Genomic DNA, 19,998 nt, shown 5'->3' with positions numbered 1-19,998 from the left:
ACGTACCGTCGGCTTTGCTCTGCGCCAGGATGGTCACCTCCTCTCCTTTGGGGACCTCCAGCAGGAAGAGCACGGCGTCCTCCCTCACCATCCCTCGGAAGTCTGTGTTATTCACCTGCGGGGACACAGGCAGCCAGCAGGGGGCGATGACGTAAACCGCGTCGCCTCGAAAGCGAGAGCTCTGAGAGGACGCTGTGAGCCGCGCACGATCGACTCCGGCTTCGCCCGCGAGCGCGGTCGGGATTAATCAAACATTCCAAATCAGGCCGGGAATTGGATCTACACAGGCTCTCATTGTGCCCCAAATTTGAAAATAAAAAAATTTAATAAATAAATTGACAAGATGGCGACCGTGAAGCTGTGAATGTATCAAACTATGGTAAGTGTGTGGCAGAGCACAGGCAGGCTGTGAGCTCTAGGGGGCAGCGGCGAGCAGGGAGGCGGTCCTTCCGCACCTTCATGATCTGGTCCCCGGTCCGAAGGCCCTCCTGCTCGGCAGGGCTGCCCTCCTGCAGCCCCGCAATGAAGATGCCCACGTCGTTGCCCCCCGCCAGACGCAGCCCCACGCTTTCGCCCTTCACGAACTTCACCATCGCCGTGTTGGGCCTGCGGGACAGAAACCAGCGTCTCTCACGCACCCGTGGACGAGCGGGACAGCCCCCCCGCTGCCGAAAGTTCAGCCTGGACTCACGGCCATAGCAGCACTGAACTCCCGCTCGTGAATATTCACTTACAAACATGAATATGAACGAGGCTCTTTAGCGACACTAACCCGTACAGCTCCAGGTCCTCTTCGCTGGGACGGAGTTGGATCTTTGGGACATGTGGACGACGTTCTTTTATGACCTCTACTGTGAGAAACGAGTAATGACAGTTACAGTGATACGGGTGAAGACTGCAATACAGATAAGATTCTGGCCCCCATCAATAGTAGCACTCTACACATGCTTTACATTTTAAATTTAGTGGACAGTTATAAAGAGTAATGTACACAGCTATGACTACCAAAAATGCATATTAACTGTGGCCCTCAATATGGATCTCTTCAGAACTCTATGGTTTTGAGCTGTACTATGGCATTCTGGGTACCTGGAGATTTCAGTGTTTGTGGCTCCTCCCTCTTCTCCACAACAGGAAGGTGGTCATCGGGGATTCTGAATGGTGTCGGCATGGCACCCATTTTAGCCAATCGACTTGGGGGGTCTTCCCTGAAATCCGAAAATATGGTTCAGAAGTCTGTACGAACCAGACTCAGTAGAACCTACCTTCTAAATAATTTATAACAAGAAATTTCAGACCAATTCCCAAGCAGACAAGCCAAAGCTTAGCGCTCTGCGATGTGGCGGCTGTTGCCATGGTAACAGCCCTTACCTGGGCTTTTCCCGTAGCCTCTCGGTGGACGAATGAGAGGAGAGGTCGGAATGGTGCGAGCGACGGTCTTCCTGGGGCGAGTAGGAGTGATACGACTCGATCTCAGAGATATCTAGAGCAGAAACACGGGAAGACCAGGAACTTATCAGACATATTCATTTAAAAAAAAACATTGAAGTTAAAGAATCCATGAGGTTCAGCAAATGATTCAACCCATTTTAAATCACGCTAATATTAATTACTAGCAGTCAGAAATGTACAGTTGTTTATCTTCAAACAGGGAAGACCTTCGAAGAACATGAGTTTTCCCTTGCTGGAGAGGAGTAAAACTCTACAACCATGACCACTCTCATTTCAGAAGGTGCAAACCACACGGAAACATAAATATTCTGTGCCCCAGGAAAGCTGCTGGGGAGAGGGATGGGAGACGGTTTCATTGCAGATTACAATCTGATCTACAACGGAGGGATTATGAGCAGGGTGAGATTAGACTGCCAAATACACAGAATCGGCTCAGACTGGAGTGCCAGGAGGGGTAAAGCACAGTGAAAGTGGCAGAGTAGGCGGGTATTGCAGAGCAAAGTGGGCGGGGTCTTAGAGGTGAGCAATGAAGTGGGCGGAGTCTTCGAGGTTAGCAGTAAAGTGGGCGGAGTCTTCGAGGTTAGCAGTAAAGTGGGCGGAGTCTTTGAGGTTAGCAGTAAAGTGGGCGGAGTCTTCGAGGTTAGCAGTACAGTGGGCTCGGCTGGGCTGTGGACTGTACTGCACTGCTGTAGCCTGAATCCCTTTTTAAAAATGGGATCCTGTAATTAACAGTGACATTGGGGGGGATCTAGCGAGCGCTCTCGCGCGCCTCCGGGCGAAGCGGGTCGCCCCTATACGCACCGTCGGCCTCGGAGTCGCTGTCGACCATCGGCGGGATTCGGATCAGGACCTGTCTCCGGTCCCTCTGCACCACCAGCTGCAGCTTCCCGCGGGACTTCTCAATCAGCTTCCCCGCGTCGCTCAGAGACATGTTCTCCGTCACCGTGCCATTCATCTGCAGGACACCACTGTGTTAGGCAAGGAACACTGGCGTGCGAGACAGAGAACACTACCATGTGAGAGAGAACACTAGCATGTGAGATAGAACACTAGCGTGTGAGAAAGAACACCAGCATGTGAGAAAGAACACTAGTGTGAGAGAGAGAACACTAGTATGTGAGACAGGTCACTAGCGTGCAAGACAGAAAGCACAGAATACTAACGTATGAGAGAGTGGTCATACCTTCAGAATGATATCTCCTTCTTGCAGGCTCCCATCCTTGGAAGCCAATCCAGTGTTGGTCATTTCTTTAATGAAGATCTGACTGCCCAGACGAAGTCCGTACTCTGCAACCACACAGCTAACGTTAAAACTACGCTCTGCAGCCACAGAACTAACATTACAACAGTATGCTACAACCACACAACAGACATTACAATAATACTCTATGACCGCACAACAGATATTACAAAGATACTTTCTAACAACACAACAAACACTGCAATAATGGTCTGCAAAAACACAACAAGCATTACAATGATACTCTGTAACCACAAACAGACACTGATATTACAATGAAATTACAATGATATGATATGATATGACTTTATTGTCTGATTACTCAGAAATTTGACTTGCGTCGTCGTGCCAACAGTTCCAAAAGACAAGCGTGGGACTACAAAAGACATGAAATACTCTAACCACACCAAAAACATTATAATAATACTCTGTAACATCACAGCCATAATCTGCAATCACACAACTGACGCTACAACTCTACTCTACAACTGCTAGAATACAAATAACATAAAATTAAATGTTATTTGTATTGCTAAAGCCATATGATGAAACCAGACAAGAACATCAAAACCGCACTGGGTAGCCACCTCAAAATGGTGCCATCATCCAACAAAACACGGGAGGAACGCACACGGGACTCGACACCGGGAGACCAATCACCCGCCACTTATTTTCGCGACAGCTAAGAACCTGTTGTGACCGTGGGGTGGTCAGCCCTTCCTCCGAGAGGCGCCGCGTGCCACGGCCTCATCCTGTTCCTAGCGCGTCCTACGGCGGCGAGCGCCGGGCACTTCCCTCCGATTGGCCGGTCGTGGCGCGTCGCGCCCGCGGCGACGGGCCGACGCCCTCCGAGCCCGGGCGGGGCCCTCTCACCTTCGTTGGGCCGGTTCTTCAGCAGGAGGACGTCCACCGGCTTCTCCAGCGGCTCACGCTCGGGCAGGCGCTCGGGCAGGCGGGCGCGCTCGGGGGAGGGGGAGCGGTCCTCCAGGCGGTCCCTGCTGCGGGTCCTGGGCAGCCGCTCCGGGGGGCGGGGCTCGTACCTGGGGTCCCGCCCGCGCTCGCGCTCGTAGCTGGGCTCGCGGTGGTAGCTCCGGGCGGGGCTGTGGTCTCCGCGGTAGCGGCCCTCGGGGCTGGGCTCCCGGTCCAGGGTGCGCCCCCTGCTGGCGTCCCGCCGGGGCTCCCTCTCGGGGCTGCGGTCCCGGTCCCGCTCCCGGCTCCTGCCGCGGCTGCCGTCGCGACCGTACGGGCGGTCCCGGTCGTAGTCGCGTCCCCGGTACTCCGGGTCCAGGTAGCCGCCCCGGTCCCTCTCCGGGCTGTGGTCGCGGGGGTAGCCCCCCTGCCAGCTGGTGTCTGTGTGGCCGCTCCGGGCGCTGTAGACGCTGTGGCGGTCGTAGTCGTCGTGGTAGTCGGCGCCGCCGAAGACCCGGTCATCGGGGGGGGAGGGGGAGCGTCTAACTGTGATGACCGGAACCTTCTTCGGCCTCTTAACCACCTATGGTGGTCAAGGAGAGGGAGGGAGCACAAACACAACGTTACTAACCGCAATCATTTTAAGTGAAAAACACTGAAATAATACAAATTAAATTAACATACACCAAAACCATCACCAACGCAATTAAACTAAAATGAAACAAACCCGGTTATTAAACCGAACTAACCCATAACAAAAACGTTTCTTTTAAAACAAGCTGACAAGCACTCACTATTTTGGCCACTTTCCCGCATTTTCTCAGCTGCTGAACGGCGAAAGAATGAGGTACGTTGTCCATGGGGGTGGAGTTCACGAAAATGACCCGGTCATTCTCGCTGGAGGTCAAAAACACAGCACACAATGACGCAATAATTACGCTTCTGCAACACAAACAACTCGCACGCAGTTACAGTACACACAACACGTCCGTGCGTAACGCATCACGCTGTCGACTGCTGGCAAAAAGCCAGAGGAAAGCAGACGAGTCATAACAGTAACTTCAGCGAAAGCGCAGACTAGCAAGGCGAAGAAGAGAATGAGGGGATTTGCATCTTCGTCCCGAGCATGCAGGCTGAATAGAGGTTTTTTTCAGGGCGTAACTAGCATCTAAACCGGTGTATAAATGCAGGTAAGGAGGGAAAGAAAGAAGGAAGAATACACCGTATAAATCTCCCAATGAATATCGGATCACAGAGAGCCATACAGAAATGTGTAATGGGGGCATGTGACAGCATGAACAAACATTGTGCAGAGACAGAAAGACAATAAAAAATAAAAATCATAAGCCCAATGTTTCAAATACCATTTGTTCTAGACCAATTATTAGCATATAGTATAAGCATGTAATCATCACAAAGTACGTTCAAGAACTACACAGTCTGCCAGGTCACGTAGTAGAGGCAGAAACTCTAGGAATTTTCAAGTTCAGGCTTGATACGATGCCAGATACTATCTGATTTGCAGGTAATCAGAGCACTAGGTACAATTCAGTCAGGAAAATAGCGAGCATTGTTGAGCTGAATGGCCTGGTTGTGTTGTGTTGTGTTGTGTTGTGTTGTGTTGTGTTGTGTTGTGTTGTGTTGTGTTGTGTTGTGTTGTGTTGTGTTGTGTTGTGTTGTGTTGTGTTGTGTTGTGTTGTGTTGTGTTGTGTTGTGTTGTGTTGTGTTGTGTTGTGTTGTGTTGTGTTGTGTTGTGTTGTGTTGTGTTGTGTTGTGTTGAGTGGTGTTGAGTGGGGTTGCGTGGGGTTGCGTGGGGTTGCGTGGGGTTGTGGGGTTGTGTTGTGTTGTGTTGAGTGTTGAGTGGTGTGGGGTTGCGTGGGGTTGCGTTGTGGGGTTGTGTTGTGTTGTGTTGTGTTGTGTTGTGTTGTGTTGAGTGTTGAGTGTTGAGTGGTGTGGGGTTGCGTGGGGTTGCGTTGTGGGGTTGTGTTGTGTTGTGTTGTGTTGTGTTGAGTGTTGAGTGGTGTGGGGTTGCGTGGGGTTGCGTGGGGTTGTGTGGGGTTGTGTGGGGTTGTGTGGGGTTGTGTGGGGTTGTGTGTTGTGGGGTTGTGTTGTGTAGTATTGTGTAGTGTAGTGTAGTGTAGTGTGTTGTGTTGTGTTGTGTTGAGTGTTGAGTGGTGTGGGGTTGCGTGGGGTTGTGTTGTGTTGTGTGTTGTGGGGTTGTGTTGTGTAGTATTGTGTAGTGTAGTGTAGTGTAGTGTGTTGTGTTGACGTACAACAGCAGTCCGTCGGCCGGGCCCCCCTTCAGCACGTCGGACACGACGATGGACATCTCGCCGCTGTCTGCGTTGGGGTTGTCCCTGCCCCCGGAGACGGCCATCCCAAAGCCCATCTTCGAGTCCTTCGGGGGGGGGGGGGGGGGGGGAGAGAGGAGGAGTCACTTAATTACAGGAATACTCAGAGCTCCACACACACACACACACACACACACACACATTCGGGGGGTCCAGTTCATGCCTGCACATGTTTAGCACAATTATTACTGAGGTTTTGCATTGCACGGTACTTACAGGAGGTCTATTAGTCACTGCCCTGTGCGGTAACTGAGAATGTCCTTTATCCAGCATTATGATCCAAAGCATTTGTTTGTTCCCCTGTGAGGCTGTTCTGTTCTGTCCTCTGCTCTGCCCACACCTCCCCCCCTCCCCTCCACTCCCCCAGCCCCCCCCCCCCCCCCCCCCCCCCCCGCCCTGGCCCAGCATTCTCCAGATTACAGCTGTTGATTTGATGAGCAGTGACGCGATGCTTTGTTTACCCCCGCCCCCCCCCCCGCCTGCCGCCCCCGCCGGAACGACAGCGGCTCGGTGCACATTTTCTGCAGTCGGGACGGCGTCCCGCATCCAGATGGCACGGTGATCACGTGACCACGGTATGAAGGCACGGCTTTTTTGATTGAGTCTCGGTACTGCTAAGGAAGGAAACGCCATCTCTCTACAGCCTGGACCAGGAGGCTTAGCAATGCGCATTAAAACAGAGCACACGCAGTGCTGTCATACCGAGAAACATGCAAGTATACTGAGACACAACTGAAATGCACACTAGAGTACAATTCACGCAGTGCTATCAGACTGAAACGCATGCAGGCACACTGAGACACAACTGAAGTGCACACTAAAACACAGCTCACACAGTGCTATTAGACTGAAACACATGCAGGCACACTGAGACACAACTGAAATGCGCACTAAAACACAGCTCACACAGTGCTATTAAACTGAAACACATGCAGGCACACTGAGACACAACTGAAGTGCACACTAAAACACAGCTCACACAGTGCTATTAGACTGAAACACATGCAGGCACACTGAGACACAACTGAAATGCGCACTAAAACACAGCTCACACAGTGCTATTAGACTGAAACACATGTGCAAGCACACTCAGGCACAACTTAAATGGACACTAGAACACAGCTCACACACAGTGCTATCAGACTGAAAACCAGTGAAAGCACACAGAGACACTGAAATGAACACTATAACACAGCTCACACAGTGCTCTTAGACTGAAAAAAGCACACAGGGACGCAGAGCTAAAACACAGACACACAAGAGCTAATGGAGTCAGAGTGACGTGCTAATGACATGCTGTCGCGAGCAAAATGAAACCTATGCAACTCATCCCAGAGAGGTGTGGTTTCACTTCCTGTAATGCCAAGTAATGTCCCATAATGCCCCAGTAGTGAATGAAATGCGTTCAGTGCCACTCACCCGCTGTAGCGTAACGCTGAACTGTTCCCATATTGTCTCCTCCATTTCAGGGGTCTGTGGGGGGAGAAAATGCATTGCAAACATTACACAACAGAACAGACGCATCACTGAGTAACAGCACAACGGCAGCATTGAGTAACAGTAGAGAGTATTATCAAGTAACAGTGCAGAGCTATTATTGGTCAACACATTTTGAAGTGCATGTACGCACATAGATACAGACACAATCCCAACAAAAAACTGGAAGATACTTCCAGAACTCCACAAGAGATGATCAAACTGAAAACATGGTAACAGGATTCTATTGGATAAGAGAAGAGTTACAAGAGTGAAAAGATAAGTTACAGGAGTCCAACAGTCGAACACGGTTCAAACATCCTGTCTGAAGTTTTAGAGTTCCTGTCTGCACCCAAAACACAGAAGAGTCTGGAGACCCCTCGTCTCCTCTCCCGGACTCTCGCCCTGAGGCGGACGGACGAACGGACGGACAAACGAACGGACCCGCGCGCCGACTCGGACGGACGGACGGACGCGTGGCGGACTCACGTAGCCCTGCAGGATGCGGAGGGTCTTGACCGCGTGCGCCCACTTCCTGTGCAGCGACAGCACCGACTTCATGCCTGCCCCGCGCCCGTGCCCGCGCCCGTGTCCCCGCGTCCGCATCGCCGGCTCTGTGCCGGGCCGACTGCTCGCCCGGCCCCGTCCCCGTCCCCGCCGCCGCCGCTGACGTAAGCCTAATTCTACTGCCCTACATTCCGCGCAAATCCCACAGCTACCGTGCGGTAAACAGCGAAACTGCGCTCTGAAGGACCACCCACACCCCCCCACAGCCCCGTACTGCAAAACCAACCCCCCCACCCCCCTGCTCTGCTCTGCAGGACCAACCGCCCCCCCACCCCCCAGTCCCGTTCTCACTGGGACAGTGAGAGGGTCATTACTGCTCAGATCAGCTTTTACACAAGAGACAGAGGACCGGTCACTCTAGTCTGAGCAGGTGGTCACACTGTGGTCAAGAGACAGAACATGACTAGACACAGAACATGACCATGAATCGCCAAACCAGCTGGATGTAACAAACAAATCAACACTGTATTAAGATCTAGTAATTGGCAAAGAACACATCTGGGTATTGATGATGAGGACCATTCTAATCGTTATCATTGCCGTAGGCGTCCCCAGACCTGTAACTGGGACAGATCAGTGCTAAAGTGGATGGACTGAAGCCTGTCGGAGCCAGGGTTAATCAAACACGCGCTCCCCCTCTCTCTGATCATCAGACACATCCGATCTGGATCTGAGTCAGGCTTAACCACGGCAGAACACTCCCCCCTCCATCCGACACACACAGCCAGACTGGAGGCGGTCTTCGTATGGGCTTCTGTTCGACACAATGCCACACGGACTGCGGCCTGCAAACAGAGCCCCGCCCACCCCACGTTTGATCACAGAGGGGATTTAAATGCAGGCATTAGAAGAGCTTTATCCTGCTTTTAATCACAGCACGCAACGCTCAGCAAATCACACCTGAGGAGGACTTCCTAACCCAGTATCGCCCCCTACCTATCAGACCCCATTGACTCAAATCACCTACACTGGCCAATCCAGGCCATATCATATTTAATATTTATATTACATTATACATGCATATTATACAGTGTAGTTCATAAGTATTTGGACAGTGACCATTTCTGTTGTTTTAGCCCTGTGATCCAGCACATTGCATTTGAAATAAAACAATGAACGTGAGGTTAAAGTGCAGAATGTATGCTTAAATTTGCAGGCATTTACATCCACATCAGAAGCAGGTAGGAATTGTAGCCCTTACTAGACAGAACACCCCCACCCCCCATTTTAGGGGACCAAACATAATTGGACAATTGGCTGCTCGGCTGTTTCTTGACCAGCTGTGTGTTCTTGCTTCATGAGTTTGTGTGTGTGACGGGGCTCGGTTTGCGGGAGCAACTCAGGGCAATTAGAGGACCACGCCCACTGGTTACGTAGGCACACACACCTGGATTGATTCGTAACATCATCCAGGTGTGTGCCTACTTAACCAGTAGGCGTGGTCCTCTAATGGCCCTGAATTCCTCCAGCAAACTGAACCCAGCCACAATGTACAAGAAAGCGAACCCCAAAGGTTGAGAGTTGGTTCTAGGCGTGGAATGTTTGCATTTGGTTTTTTGTTGCTGTTGCCTCTCAACATGAGGATCAAATAATTGTCAAGTGTCAAGAAGTGTCAGGTCATCATGAGGCTCAAAAATCATCATAAATTGATCAGAGAAAAATCCGCAGTTTGATACATTGTTAAGAAGCAAGAACACACCAGTGCACTCAGCAATAGCAAACAACCCGCTAGACCACGGAAGAACACTAGCGAACGACCAAAGAATACTTCCTATTGTGAAACAAATAACCTTTTCAACTGCCAAACAGGTGGAGAACAATGCCCATATTGTTGACATAGACGTGCAAAGACTGCCACGAAGAGAAGACCTCACCGGCATAACCTGCTAGATGCAAACCACTGGTAAGCCTCGAGAACAGAATGGCCAGGTTAAGAGTTTGCTAAAATGTCCATGAAAAACTGAAGAGTTTTGGAACAAAGTCTTATGGACACATGAGACTAGTATTAACCTGCATCAAAGTGATGGAAAGAGAAAAGCATCCAAAGCATCCCTCCTCGTCTTTGAAACATGGTGGGGGTGTTATGGCTTGGGCATGTATGGCTGTCACAGGAACTGGCTCACTTGTCTTTAGTGATGACATGACTGTTGATGGCAGCCGCAGAATGAATTCTGAAGTGTACAGAAACACCTTTCCTGCTCAGATCCAACCAAGTGCCTCAAAACTCATTGCGTGGTGTATGGATCATCAGTGAATGCGTATGTTACGTCGCATTCCGTGAATGCGATCCACCCGAACACGGAGAACGACCTTTTCTTACAGTTCATATAAAAGACAGGGCACATCTGTCACTCTCTTACACAACATGCAGGGGAAAACGAAGATATTGGATTCACGCTCGGCTAGAATTGCCAGATGCAACGCATCTCAAAGGCCACTTGCGGAGGGAGTTTGGGTTTCCTGTACAGCCTCTTACGCCGAAATGCGATTACGACAGCGACCAAAATACAGCTGTCTCGGCACCACGCGGTTATTAATATTCACTTTCATCTGCCCGCAACCGGGCCAGATTCATATGAAACAGAGACCAAAAACAACCGCGCGCTATTCTCATGGGTACACTCTTATCCTTTAATCTCCATCTAACGGCACGGACCGTTCCGCAAACTGTGTACAAAGGCACCGTCAGCACGCCACAGCTCTCCCAGCTCTCGACATAATGCGCTGCAAAGTTTCGTCTGTTGTTGATCTTGTCTACGACATCTACGGTATTTCCATGGAGCGCATGGTGAGAACTGTATTACGAGGCGAAACTGGAGCGTGAGCATAACAAGGATCGTTTTATACGATTTGCTAAAATGAATCAAGATATATATCGGTTAGAGTACTGCTTCCACTACCACAGAAAGCATAGATAACGACATACTGACTTAATGGTGCCGTTTTCCTGTAGTGCTGCTGTTTGCGATGGCCATTGTTGCAATGTTTTGCCCTGATTCCAGTTTATCTGCTCTCAGTTATCAGATGGAGAGAAAGAAATCTCCCCAAGGTTGGGAATAAATTAATTTCTTCATAAATGCAACTGGATAAATAACCTACGAAAGCTGAGTTAACCAACTACAAACATGCCTATATGTGCATTACGCTACAGTATTTATTATCAAATTGGCAGTTTCAGCTCATGTCCAACTCCAATTGCCATCTAAATTACCTAAAAATCATGTGATCAACTAATTTAGGCCTGTCCTAGTTTTCTATGTGAATGTTCTTGCAGAAAGGACCACCCAGCAAACACAAAATGGTGCTGCCATCTAGTGACAATGTTATAACATTGACAAAACATTCCCATAACATTGTGAGAACATTTTGTGTTAGCTGTCCTCATATCAGTGGAGGCCTCGGCATTACAACACCAGTAAAGATAAAGAATTCTACTGACACCTGGTGGTGTTGCTCCATTTGTTCCATATGTGGTGAAAACGTAAAACCTCTTAGCTCACTTCAAATATCCAACACCAAACAGTGGTGTGCCCCTTACTCGGACTGTAGAAACGAGCTGCATTTAAAAGTTTTTAAACGGGGAATCTGATAATTTGGGGGAATCTGACAAATATAATTTAAACAGAGAAGCTTTGATATGGGTAACTACAGTTGTGCTACTGCTGTCAATATTGCTACAACTACCATTACTGTGCCTGCTACTCTACTATGGACCGAGTAGTATAATGGGTAATGACCTGGTCTTGTAACCTAAAGGTTGCAGGTTCGGTTCCCGGGTAGGACACTGCCATTGTACCCCTGAGCCAGGCACTTAACCTGCATTGTTTCAGTGTATATCCAGCTGTATGAATGGATGCAATGAAATGCTACTGTATGTAAAAAGCTGTGCAAGTCGCTCTGGAAAAGAGCATCTGCTAAATGGCTGTAATGTGGTGTAATGTAATACTATAGATACTGTTACTGATACTACTACTTATACTGGCTATGACTATTACTATCAGAGTAGCTTGGGATCAGTCAGAGTAGATACCTGTTTAAGCTGGGATCAGTCAGAGTAGATACCTGTTTGAGCTGGGATCAGTCAGAGTAGAGTACCTGTTTGAGCTGGGATCAGTCAGAGTAGATACCTGTTTGATCTGGGATCAGTCAGAGTGGAGTACCTGTTTGAGCTGGGATCAGTCAGAGTAGAGTACCTGTTTGAGCTGGGATCAGTCAGAGTAGATACCTGTTTGATCTGGGATCAGTCAGAGTGGAGTACCTGTTTGAGCTGGGATCAGTCAGAGTAGAGTACCTGTTTGAGCTGGGATCAGTCAGAGTAGATACCTGTTTGAGCTGGGATCAGTCAGAGTGGATACCTGTTTGATCTGGGATCAGTCAGAGTAGATACCTGTTTGATCTGGGATCAGTCAGAGTAGATACCTGTTTGAGCTGGGATCAGTCAGAGTGGATACCTGTTTGATCTGGGATCAGTCAGAGTAGATACCTGTTTGATCTGGGATCAGTCAGAGTAGAGTACCTGTTTGAGCTGGGATCAGTCAGAGTGGATACCTATTTGATCTGGGATCAGTCAGAGTAGATACCTGTTTGATCTGGGATCAGTCAGAGTGGAGTACCTGTTTGAGCTGGGAGCAGCGGGGCACTGAGAGACGTCTGAGGCACAGGTACTGAGCTTCTGAGCAGAACCGGTCCCAGGAGCTGCTCTTACGGACCAAGTCTCCAGTGGAGGGATCCCTGTAACAGGAGTGATGTCACGTCACGGGTCACACTACAGCAAAGTAACAGGAGTGATGTCACGGGTCACACTACAGGAGGCAATCAACCCTGTTCCTGGAGATCTACCATCCTGTAGGTTTTCACTCCACTTTCACCCTAACAAAGCTCACCATTCAACACCAAGAGATCTTTGTTGAGCTGCTAATTAGCAGAATCAGGTGTGCCAAATTAGGGTTGGAGGGAAAACCTACAGGATGGCAGATCTGCAGGAACAGGGTTGGTTACCACTGCGCTACAGTAACAAAACACGCACGCAGACACACTCACTCACTGACACAGTCATGCACACATGCATGTCCTTGCTCACACACACACACATGCACTCACGGATAAAATCACTCAAAGAATCGTGCACGCTCTCACTCAGGGCCCATTTAGGCACACCTATCTTGTGCCGGCCAGGTAGGACCCCCTTTTGCCTCCAGAACAGTCTGGATTCTTCATGGCAGGGATTTAACAAGGTGCTGAATAAATTCCTAAGGAATTTTGGTCCATGCTGACTTGATATATAGATAAGTATACTATATATAAAATGAGTGTGCACACTAAAATTAGAATATGCATTAGCACGCAAAAGCATGCACATGCACGCACGCACGCACACATACACGGGTACACACACATGCACGCATGCACAAAAAATAGAATATGCGTGGATGGGTGTATGTACACACACACACACACACACAGACAGACACACACGCACAGACACACACACACACACACACCCACACGCACACCAGTCCTGCTTCACTCAGTCTTAATGCATCCCGCATGTGCAAAGGGATGGTTACATAAGGTTGTGAGCCATTACTGGCATTATTGTGATTGCCCAAAGAGTGAGAATTACACTGAAAGCCCAAAGTTAACAGAGCCCATGTGTGCCCACCGCCCCGCCCCCCCCCCCCCTCACTATAATCCTCCAACCCCCCCATCATCATAAGCACTGCCCAGAACCCGCCATCGTGTTACACAATCATCTCAGCCGGCTTTCTCATAAACAAATCCGCATATCCCACAAGCACTGAAAACAACAGCAAAAAACATATTTCTCTGATTCCGAGCGCAAAGCCAGGCAGATTTTCTGATTGTTTGCACTCAATAAAGCTTTTTCTCAGAAGCACACAAGTGACATGACAGCCTGTGTGTCATACCCACAAGAACAGGATTCACACACCTGCACTTTACCTGCTCACAAACAACTCCGTCTCCCGGGAAACCAGGCCTATTATAAACAAAGAGAACTGCACATTGCATACAGTGTGCATTCTTTTCCAAAGAGGCTCAAACTGGTCCAGTGCATACACTCACACACACGCACAGCACGAGAAGTGCTCTGTGTCGTAGTACATAAACACAGTATCAGTAGTACTCTGTGTTGTAGTACACACAGTATCAGTAGAGCTCTGCACTGTAGTACACACAGTATCAGTAGTGCTCTGTGCTGTAGTACACACAGTATCAGTAGTACTCTGTGCTGTAGTACACACAGTATCAGTAGTGCTCTGTGCTGTAGTACACACAGTATCAGTAGTACTCTGTACTGTAGTACACACAGTATCAGTAGAGCTCTACACTGTAGTACACACACAAAATCAGTAGTGCTCTGAGCTCTATCACACTCAGTATCAGTAGCGTTCTGAGCTCCAGTACACACAGTATCAGTAGAGCACTGTGCTCTAGCACACTCAGTATCAGTAGTGCACTGTGCTCTAGCACACTATCAGTAGTGAACTGTGCTCTGGTACACACAGTATCAGTAGTGCTCTGTGCTCTAGTACACTCAGTATCAGTAGTGCACTGTGCTCTAGTACACTCAGTATCAGTAGAGCTCTGCACTGTAGCACACTCAGTATCGGTAGTGCACTGTGCTCTAGTACTTACTCTGTAAGTGCTCTGTACCGTGTTCCTGTCTCCTGCGCCGCTCATTGGTTCAGACTCACCTGATAGGTCTCCAAAGCTTCCTGCCCTGGGGCATGAGGTCGCGCTTGTTGAGGGGGGCCACGCCGATGGCCGCCTGCATGATGGTGATGAATTTCTTATATTTCATCACGGAGCCTTCCGGAAAGCCTGCTCCGCAGCCTGCCCGCGGGTCCCGACTGCGGGGCCAAACGCCCCCGCGGCGCTCACGCGCTCACTTCCCCCTCCCCTCCCCTGAGAAAAAACATCCCTCCGGCCAAAGGAGCCGTCCATCTGCGGATCCTTCCTTACGTAATTCCGAAGCTCTCCGAGTGCTTTTTTTTCCCCCCCTCTGGCGCTAATGAAAACGAAACGGGGGAGGGGTCATTGTGGCGGTAATCCCCGACGGACAACATCCATCCCCACGTTTCCCTGTAATCTGAGGGCCCACCCTGCGGTACGGACGCTACCGTTCGCAGCTCTGGGGGGGGGGGGGGGGTTAGAACAGCTGCTCCTACCCAGCATTCATTTCAGAGGGAGCCAACCAAGACTGCCCGGCATATGGCCGTGACAACATCAACGATCGGAAAGAGAATAAACGAGCAAATCAAAACAGAAGGGAATATGATAAATAATGCACGGCTGGTGAAAGGAACGTGGAGGCAGCTGCAGCACAGAGCACCGCCAGTCCAGTCCAGTCCAGGCCAGGCCAGTGGCAGCTTGCGTGGGGGATTACTGCCCGTGTGGGATCCAGCTCCAGGGACCGGGGGGATTTCATGGCCAAAGAGCAGAGGGTGCAAATCCCACTGTACTCCGAAGGGCCGAGAACCCGTAAGCTTAAAAATGACAAATCTCTACTTTTAACCTCTCAGATAATACGCGGAGGAGTTACGCGCTGTTTACCATCAGGCAACAGGGCAACAAAGAAAAAAATCACCACTCACAATACTGATCTGGTCACAATACACCGTTAGACACAAATAATCAAGCATCACTTACAGTATAGACATGGGAACAGTCTCCCATTAGACACAAATAATCAAGCGCCACTCACAGTACAGACAGGGGAACAGCCTCCCATTAGACTCAAGCACCACTCACAGTACAGACATGGGAACAGTCTCCCATTAGACACAAATAATCAAGCACCACTCGCAGTACTGACCTGGGAACAGTCTCCCACTAGACACTGAATTACACCGTTTGTCCTGATAGGTACAAGGTTAAAGACGTACTTGCATGCTTTTTACCTTGAAAATATTATAAAGTAACCATGCTATTGCAAATCTACGATGCACTGGCAAACTCCACCTTCATGTACTTTCCCCAAATTCATGCACCTTTACCTGCATTAATTATTCTAAAATGTGTTTGGGATGTTTCTGGGCATAGTGCTCTTTTCTGTGTGGGCAGGGGTGGGTCAACTAGAGTTAACTTTGGAATTGCTTTTCCTTGGTGCTGTCAGCTGAAGTTCGCCAAGCGGATGGAAACGATGCAGAGTTGTCTTGTTTTCTGTTGGACCTGTAAGTAACATTACCTCTAGCTATCCTGCAAGCTTCGTTAGGTAGCGAGATCACCAAAATTGGGTACTTGGGGTGAGTAGGCGAGGTTGAAGATGGAGGAGGAGACTTCTTTGATTGTAAAAAATCCTGCATAGTGTAACTTTAAACACTGCTCACTGAATTCAGTTGAAATGGATTCAGCTGTGAGACAGATTGTCGGAAACATTTCTGTAGGCAAACAGGAAGGTTTTCAGAAATTTGTTTCAGGATCTAGTGGACAAAAGGAGCCAAAACAAAGCATGGAAACAAGCCCACACATCTCAGCATATCTGACAGCACAAGTTGGAGTGAACTGCTGAGAACAAGAATACTGTGTGTGTGTGTGTGTGTGTGTACACGTGTGTCCTGGTATATTTGTGTGTCCTACATGGATACCAGTGTGTAAGGGGGGGTTGGAGGTGGGGCAGGGGTGCTTCATGGGTTTGGGGTGGGGGTGCAATAGGTTTCAAGGTCCTTGACTGACAGGGGGCCTCCAAAAAAAAAACGGTGCTGTAATTGTGCAGAGATGGGGTTGCCTGGGGTGGTGAGGCCCAATGAGATCTTTTCATGTGGCCCAACATCCATGGTCGACGCCCGTCCCATGTGCATTTCGGTACACGTGTGAGCGTGCTGTGTGCCAAGTGTGCAGTGCATTGTGTCATTACACTTCCCACAATGCACTGCACACTGGCAGCATGTTCAATCTTGCCCAACCAGTTCCAGCCCTCAAAGCGCTTTTCGCCGTCTTCTGCTTTTCATTTACGAAATATAGACACACGCTGCAGCATTGTACATGTGTGCGCATGCATGCATATGTACGTTTTTGTGAATATAGCACGCGTTTGAATGTGCGCGAGTGTGAAAATGCGCCTTTCTGACTAAATGAGCCAGTGCCTCAGCTGCACTACGACTCTGCCGGAGAGGACTCGTTTCCCTGGGCCCGAGGGCACTGTGAGAATACTGACGTATTGTTAATAATTAAATCGATTCTGGATTTGAATTCACCTAACAAGTATGTGCCGTTATCCGTTAGGTTTTGGTTACAGGCAGGGGTTGTTAGTGTTAAAAATAATAAAAATAAAAAAACAGCATGGACACCCGCTCTGATTTAATCCATGAATGCGAAGTCATGTTATTGTCAAAATTATACACTGAATTATTTTATTTTTTTTTAAAGAAAAATGGTTCTGGTTTGCTTTACATACGAGGGAAACGGAAAGGTCCTCTACGCCGAGCGGAAATAACCGCAGTACCGCACTAACCACGCAAAAAGGGCGCGCCGTAGGTCATAACGGGGAAAGATGAGCAATCTCGCTCAAACGCAACGCTCTCACAACCCTCCTGTAATCTTTAAGTAACACTGTCATGTTAGCATTCCGTACTGAGGGATAGACCTCTACTGTTCCATTAAAGAGCGCTTTCGGTATGAGCATGTGCATTTGCAAATAGTAACGTCCAATAACGACAGCTTTGAAATAGAATAACTCTGCAACTCTACAGCTGTCACACCACAGGGACATTACAGCTTGGACGGCAGTTGACGCTCATAAAATCCCTTCCAACTATTGACCAACAAATGAAAAATTATGACAGCAAATATCCCCTTGTGTTTTTCCCTTGTACTTATGTTTAGATTACTTACCCTTCATTTCCAGTATCATTTTAATATAATGTCTGCTACACTGGGAATTTGGCAATGAAGCAATACAATTGGCAACATGAATTCTACAAGGCCACAAAAGGATACAGAAATATGAACGACATTAATTTAAACTATTCCTAAAGTCCTCAATAAACCGCTCAGCATGACGCAGCGTCTAAAACGCTTCCAGACCCGAATGTCCGCATGCGCTGCATTATAATAGCCATTGGACATTACTTAAAAGTCAGGCACACCCAACGGCCTAAATTGGTAACTGTATCGCCAAGCCAAGCACAGAAACGATTTAAGTGCTCTCTCCCCACGACCGCTTTGTTCAAAAACAGACTGCATTAAGATACGACGAAACACAATACAGATTACGTTTAATGTTGTAAAGGCGTCTGCAAACGCGGGTATTATGTTGCTACCTTGAATTATACGTATTTATACTGACTAGTATAAATATATAAAAAGCAACATTCAAGAATAAACTCCACCCAGGTACGACAGAAAGAAGTTGTGAAAGCTACTGTAGTTAAGAACAGTAGCTGTAACATTAGCAATCCAGTATATAATCCACGTTTGAACTCACCTCGGGGGTGTCCAAAATGACGGATAACTTTACAAAGTAAAAAGTGTTGTTCAATAAATATCCAATATTAGATCATCGGGGGAAAAGACGACAGCTCTAGAAAATGTACAAAGCCTTCAGACATTCCCAAGTTTCCTGGATTTTACAGGTATGGGCGTGTCGCGGTGTGTTCAGGTGAGACGCAGTGTCCTTTCACACGTGACCGCGTGGTGTGGGTTGGGGAGGGGGAGGGGGAGGGAGAGGGGGAGGGGGAGGGGGAAGTGGGTGGTGTTTTTACGTTTGCTTTGGTTTAAAGCTTAAAGGAAGGAAACCCGGAAGTGCGATAAGAATTTCGAACTGAAAAGGAGGATCATCCGTTTTGAGGCTGATTTGCATAAAACGGGCAGGTACGTCCCATGCCAAAGGCGCCTGTCCGCCTAGAAAACAGACCACTGACCTCTGATCGAGGTAAGTTATCATTTTTAGTGGTAAAAACAAATGCTCTCTCTCTCTCTCTCTCTATATATATATATATATATATATATATATATATATACACACACACACACACATATTTCTTTCAATGGAATGTGTGTGGTAGAAGAGTCGATGGGTATGGTCAACATGAGAGGTGGGCAATGAGGGCCGTATCTGTTTCTGGTTTTCATGCTTATTTAGCACCATCTGACATTTTAGCTACATTTTGGATATTACATTACAGGCATTTATCAGACGCTCTTATCCAGAGCGACTTACACAACTTTAAAATTTTTTTTACATGGCTTCCATTTGTACAGCTGAATATATACTGAAGTAATACAGGTTTGGCCTCCACACAGGTTAAGTATCTCGCTCAAGGGTACAACAGCAGTGTCCTATCCAGTAATCGAACCTTTGACCTTCAGGTTACAAGACCAGTTCCTTACCCATGATAAGCGAACGAATGACAACCCAGACTGTGCTTGTGTCCCAATTTGAACCGTTTTACTGTGATCTAATCTATGCGTGAATCTGTCTTGGTGTGTACAGCTAATTGGTGAAAACAAAACAAAAACAAAAACCTACATACACACCGACTCAGAATTGCCTGTCAACATGGAGCCCTTGGCTCCTTTCTAAGATTATTACTCGGAGATTTCTAAGAGATCTTCTATGTCAGACACCTCCAGCACTGACCAGGGAAATCCCAAATTTCTTCACTCTGTAGTAGGAGCATTGAAGCCACATTCTCAATGTTCCCTAACTCTTGTTTGCATTACTGGTGCATGCAGGCTGGTGTATGTGTGTGCGTGTGCACGTGCGTGTTTGTTTATGCGTGTGCACGCGTGTGTTTGTGTGTGTGTGTGCACGTGTGTTAGTGGGGGGGCAAGTCTCCAGTGTGTCTGTGAGAATGAGCCTGCAGCTTTTCTGTAATCTGTGGATCTCAGGCCTTTTCTTTACTATCCTTTGTTTCCAGGCAGAATCTCATTGCTACAAAGTGGGTAAGTGCATGCTTTGCAAGGTAAATGTACTTATTTACATGAATTTCATAACAAAATATGCATGCTGCAGAATATGAAACAGTTGCAATCTGAAGT

At 48.3% G+C, this 19,998-nt stretch overlaps 1 protein-coding gene across 2 annotated transcripts in view; it reads right to left on the bottom strand.

Moving 5' to 3' along the window:
* Window positions 1–18,609, bottom strand: part of tjp2a (tight junction protein 2a (zona occludens 2)) — a 27,056-nt gene extending 8,447 nt beyond the window's left edge. The window contains exons 1-13 of one of the 2 annotated variants that reach the window (XM_035391492.1): window positions 18,443–18,609; window positions 12,609–12,726; window positions 7,372–7,425; window positions 5,875–5,999; window positions 4,396–4,498; window positions 3,566–4,184; window positions 2,636–2,739; window positions 2,254–2,407; window positions 1,372–1,483; window positions 1,090–1,208; window positions 773–851; window positions 456–606; window positions 7–115 (exon numbers count right to left, since the gene is read on the bottom strand). In XM_035391492.1, the coding sequence (XP_035247383.1) occupies window positions 7–115; window positions 456–606; window positions 773–851; window positions 1,090–1,208; window positions 1,372–1,483; window positions 2,254–2,407; window positions 2,636–2,739; window positions 3,566–4,184; window positions 4,396–4,498; window positions 5,875–5,999; window positions 7,372–7,416 (1,720 nt within the window). In that variant the 5' untranslated portion in view covers window positions 7,417–7,425; window positions 12,609–12,726; window positions 18,443–18,609. The remainder of the gene's footprint in view (window positions 1–6; window positions 116–455; window positions 607–772; window positions 852–1,089; window positions 1,209–1,371; window positions 1,484–2,253; window positions 2,408–2,635; window positions 2,740–3,565; window positions 4,185–4,395; window positions 4,499–5,874; window positions 6,000–7,371; window positions 7,426–12,608; window positions 12,727–18,442) is intronic. The other variant, XM_035391493.1, reaches the window with a different exon arrangement.
* Window positions 18,610–19,998: the final 1,389 nt, after the last annotated feature.

Source organism: Anguilla anguilla, chromosome 14 (assembly GCF_013347855.1).
Source record: "Anguilla anguilla isolate fAngAng1 chromosome 14, fAngAng1.pri, whole genome shotgun sequence".
Lineage (NCBI taxonomy): Eukaryota > Metazoa > Chordata > Actinopteri > Anguilliformes > Anguillidae > Anguilla > Anguilla anguilla.
The sequence above is the reverse complement of the archived record's forward strand: the minus strand, read 5'-3'. Positions and strand labels throughout refer to the sequence as shown.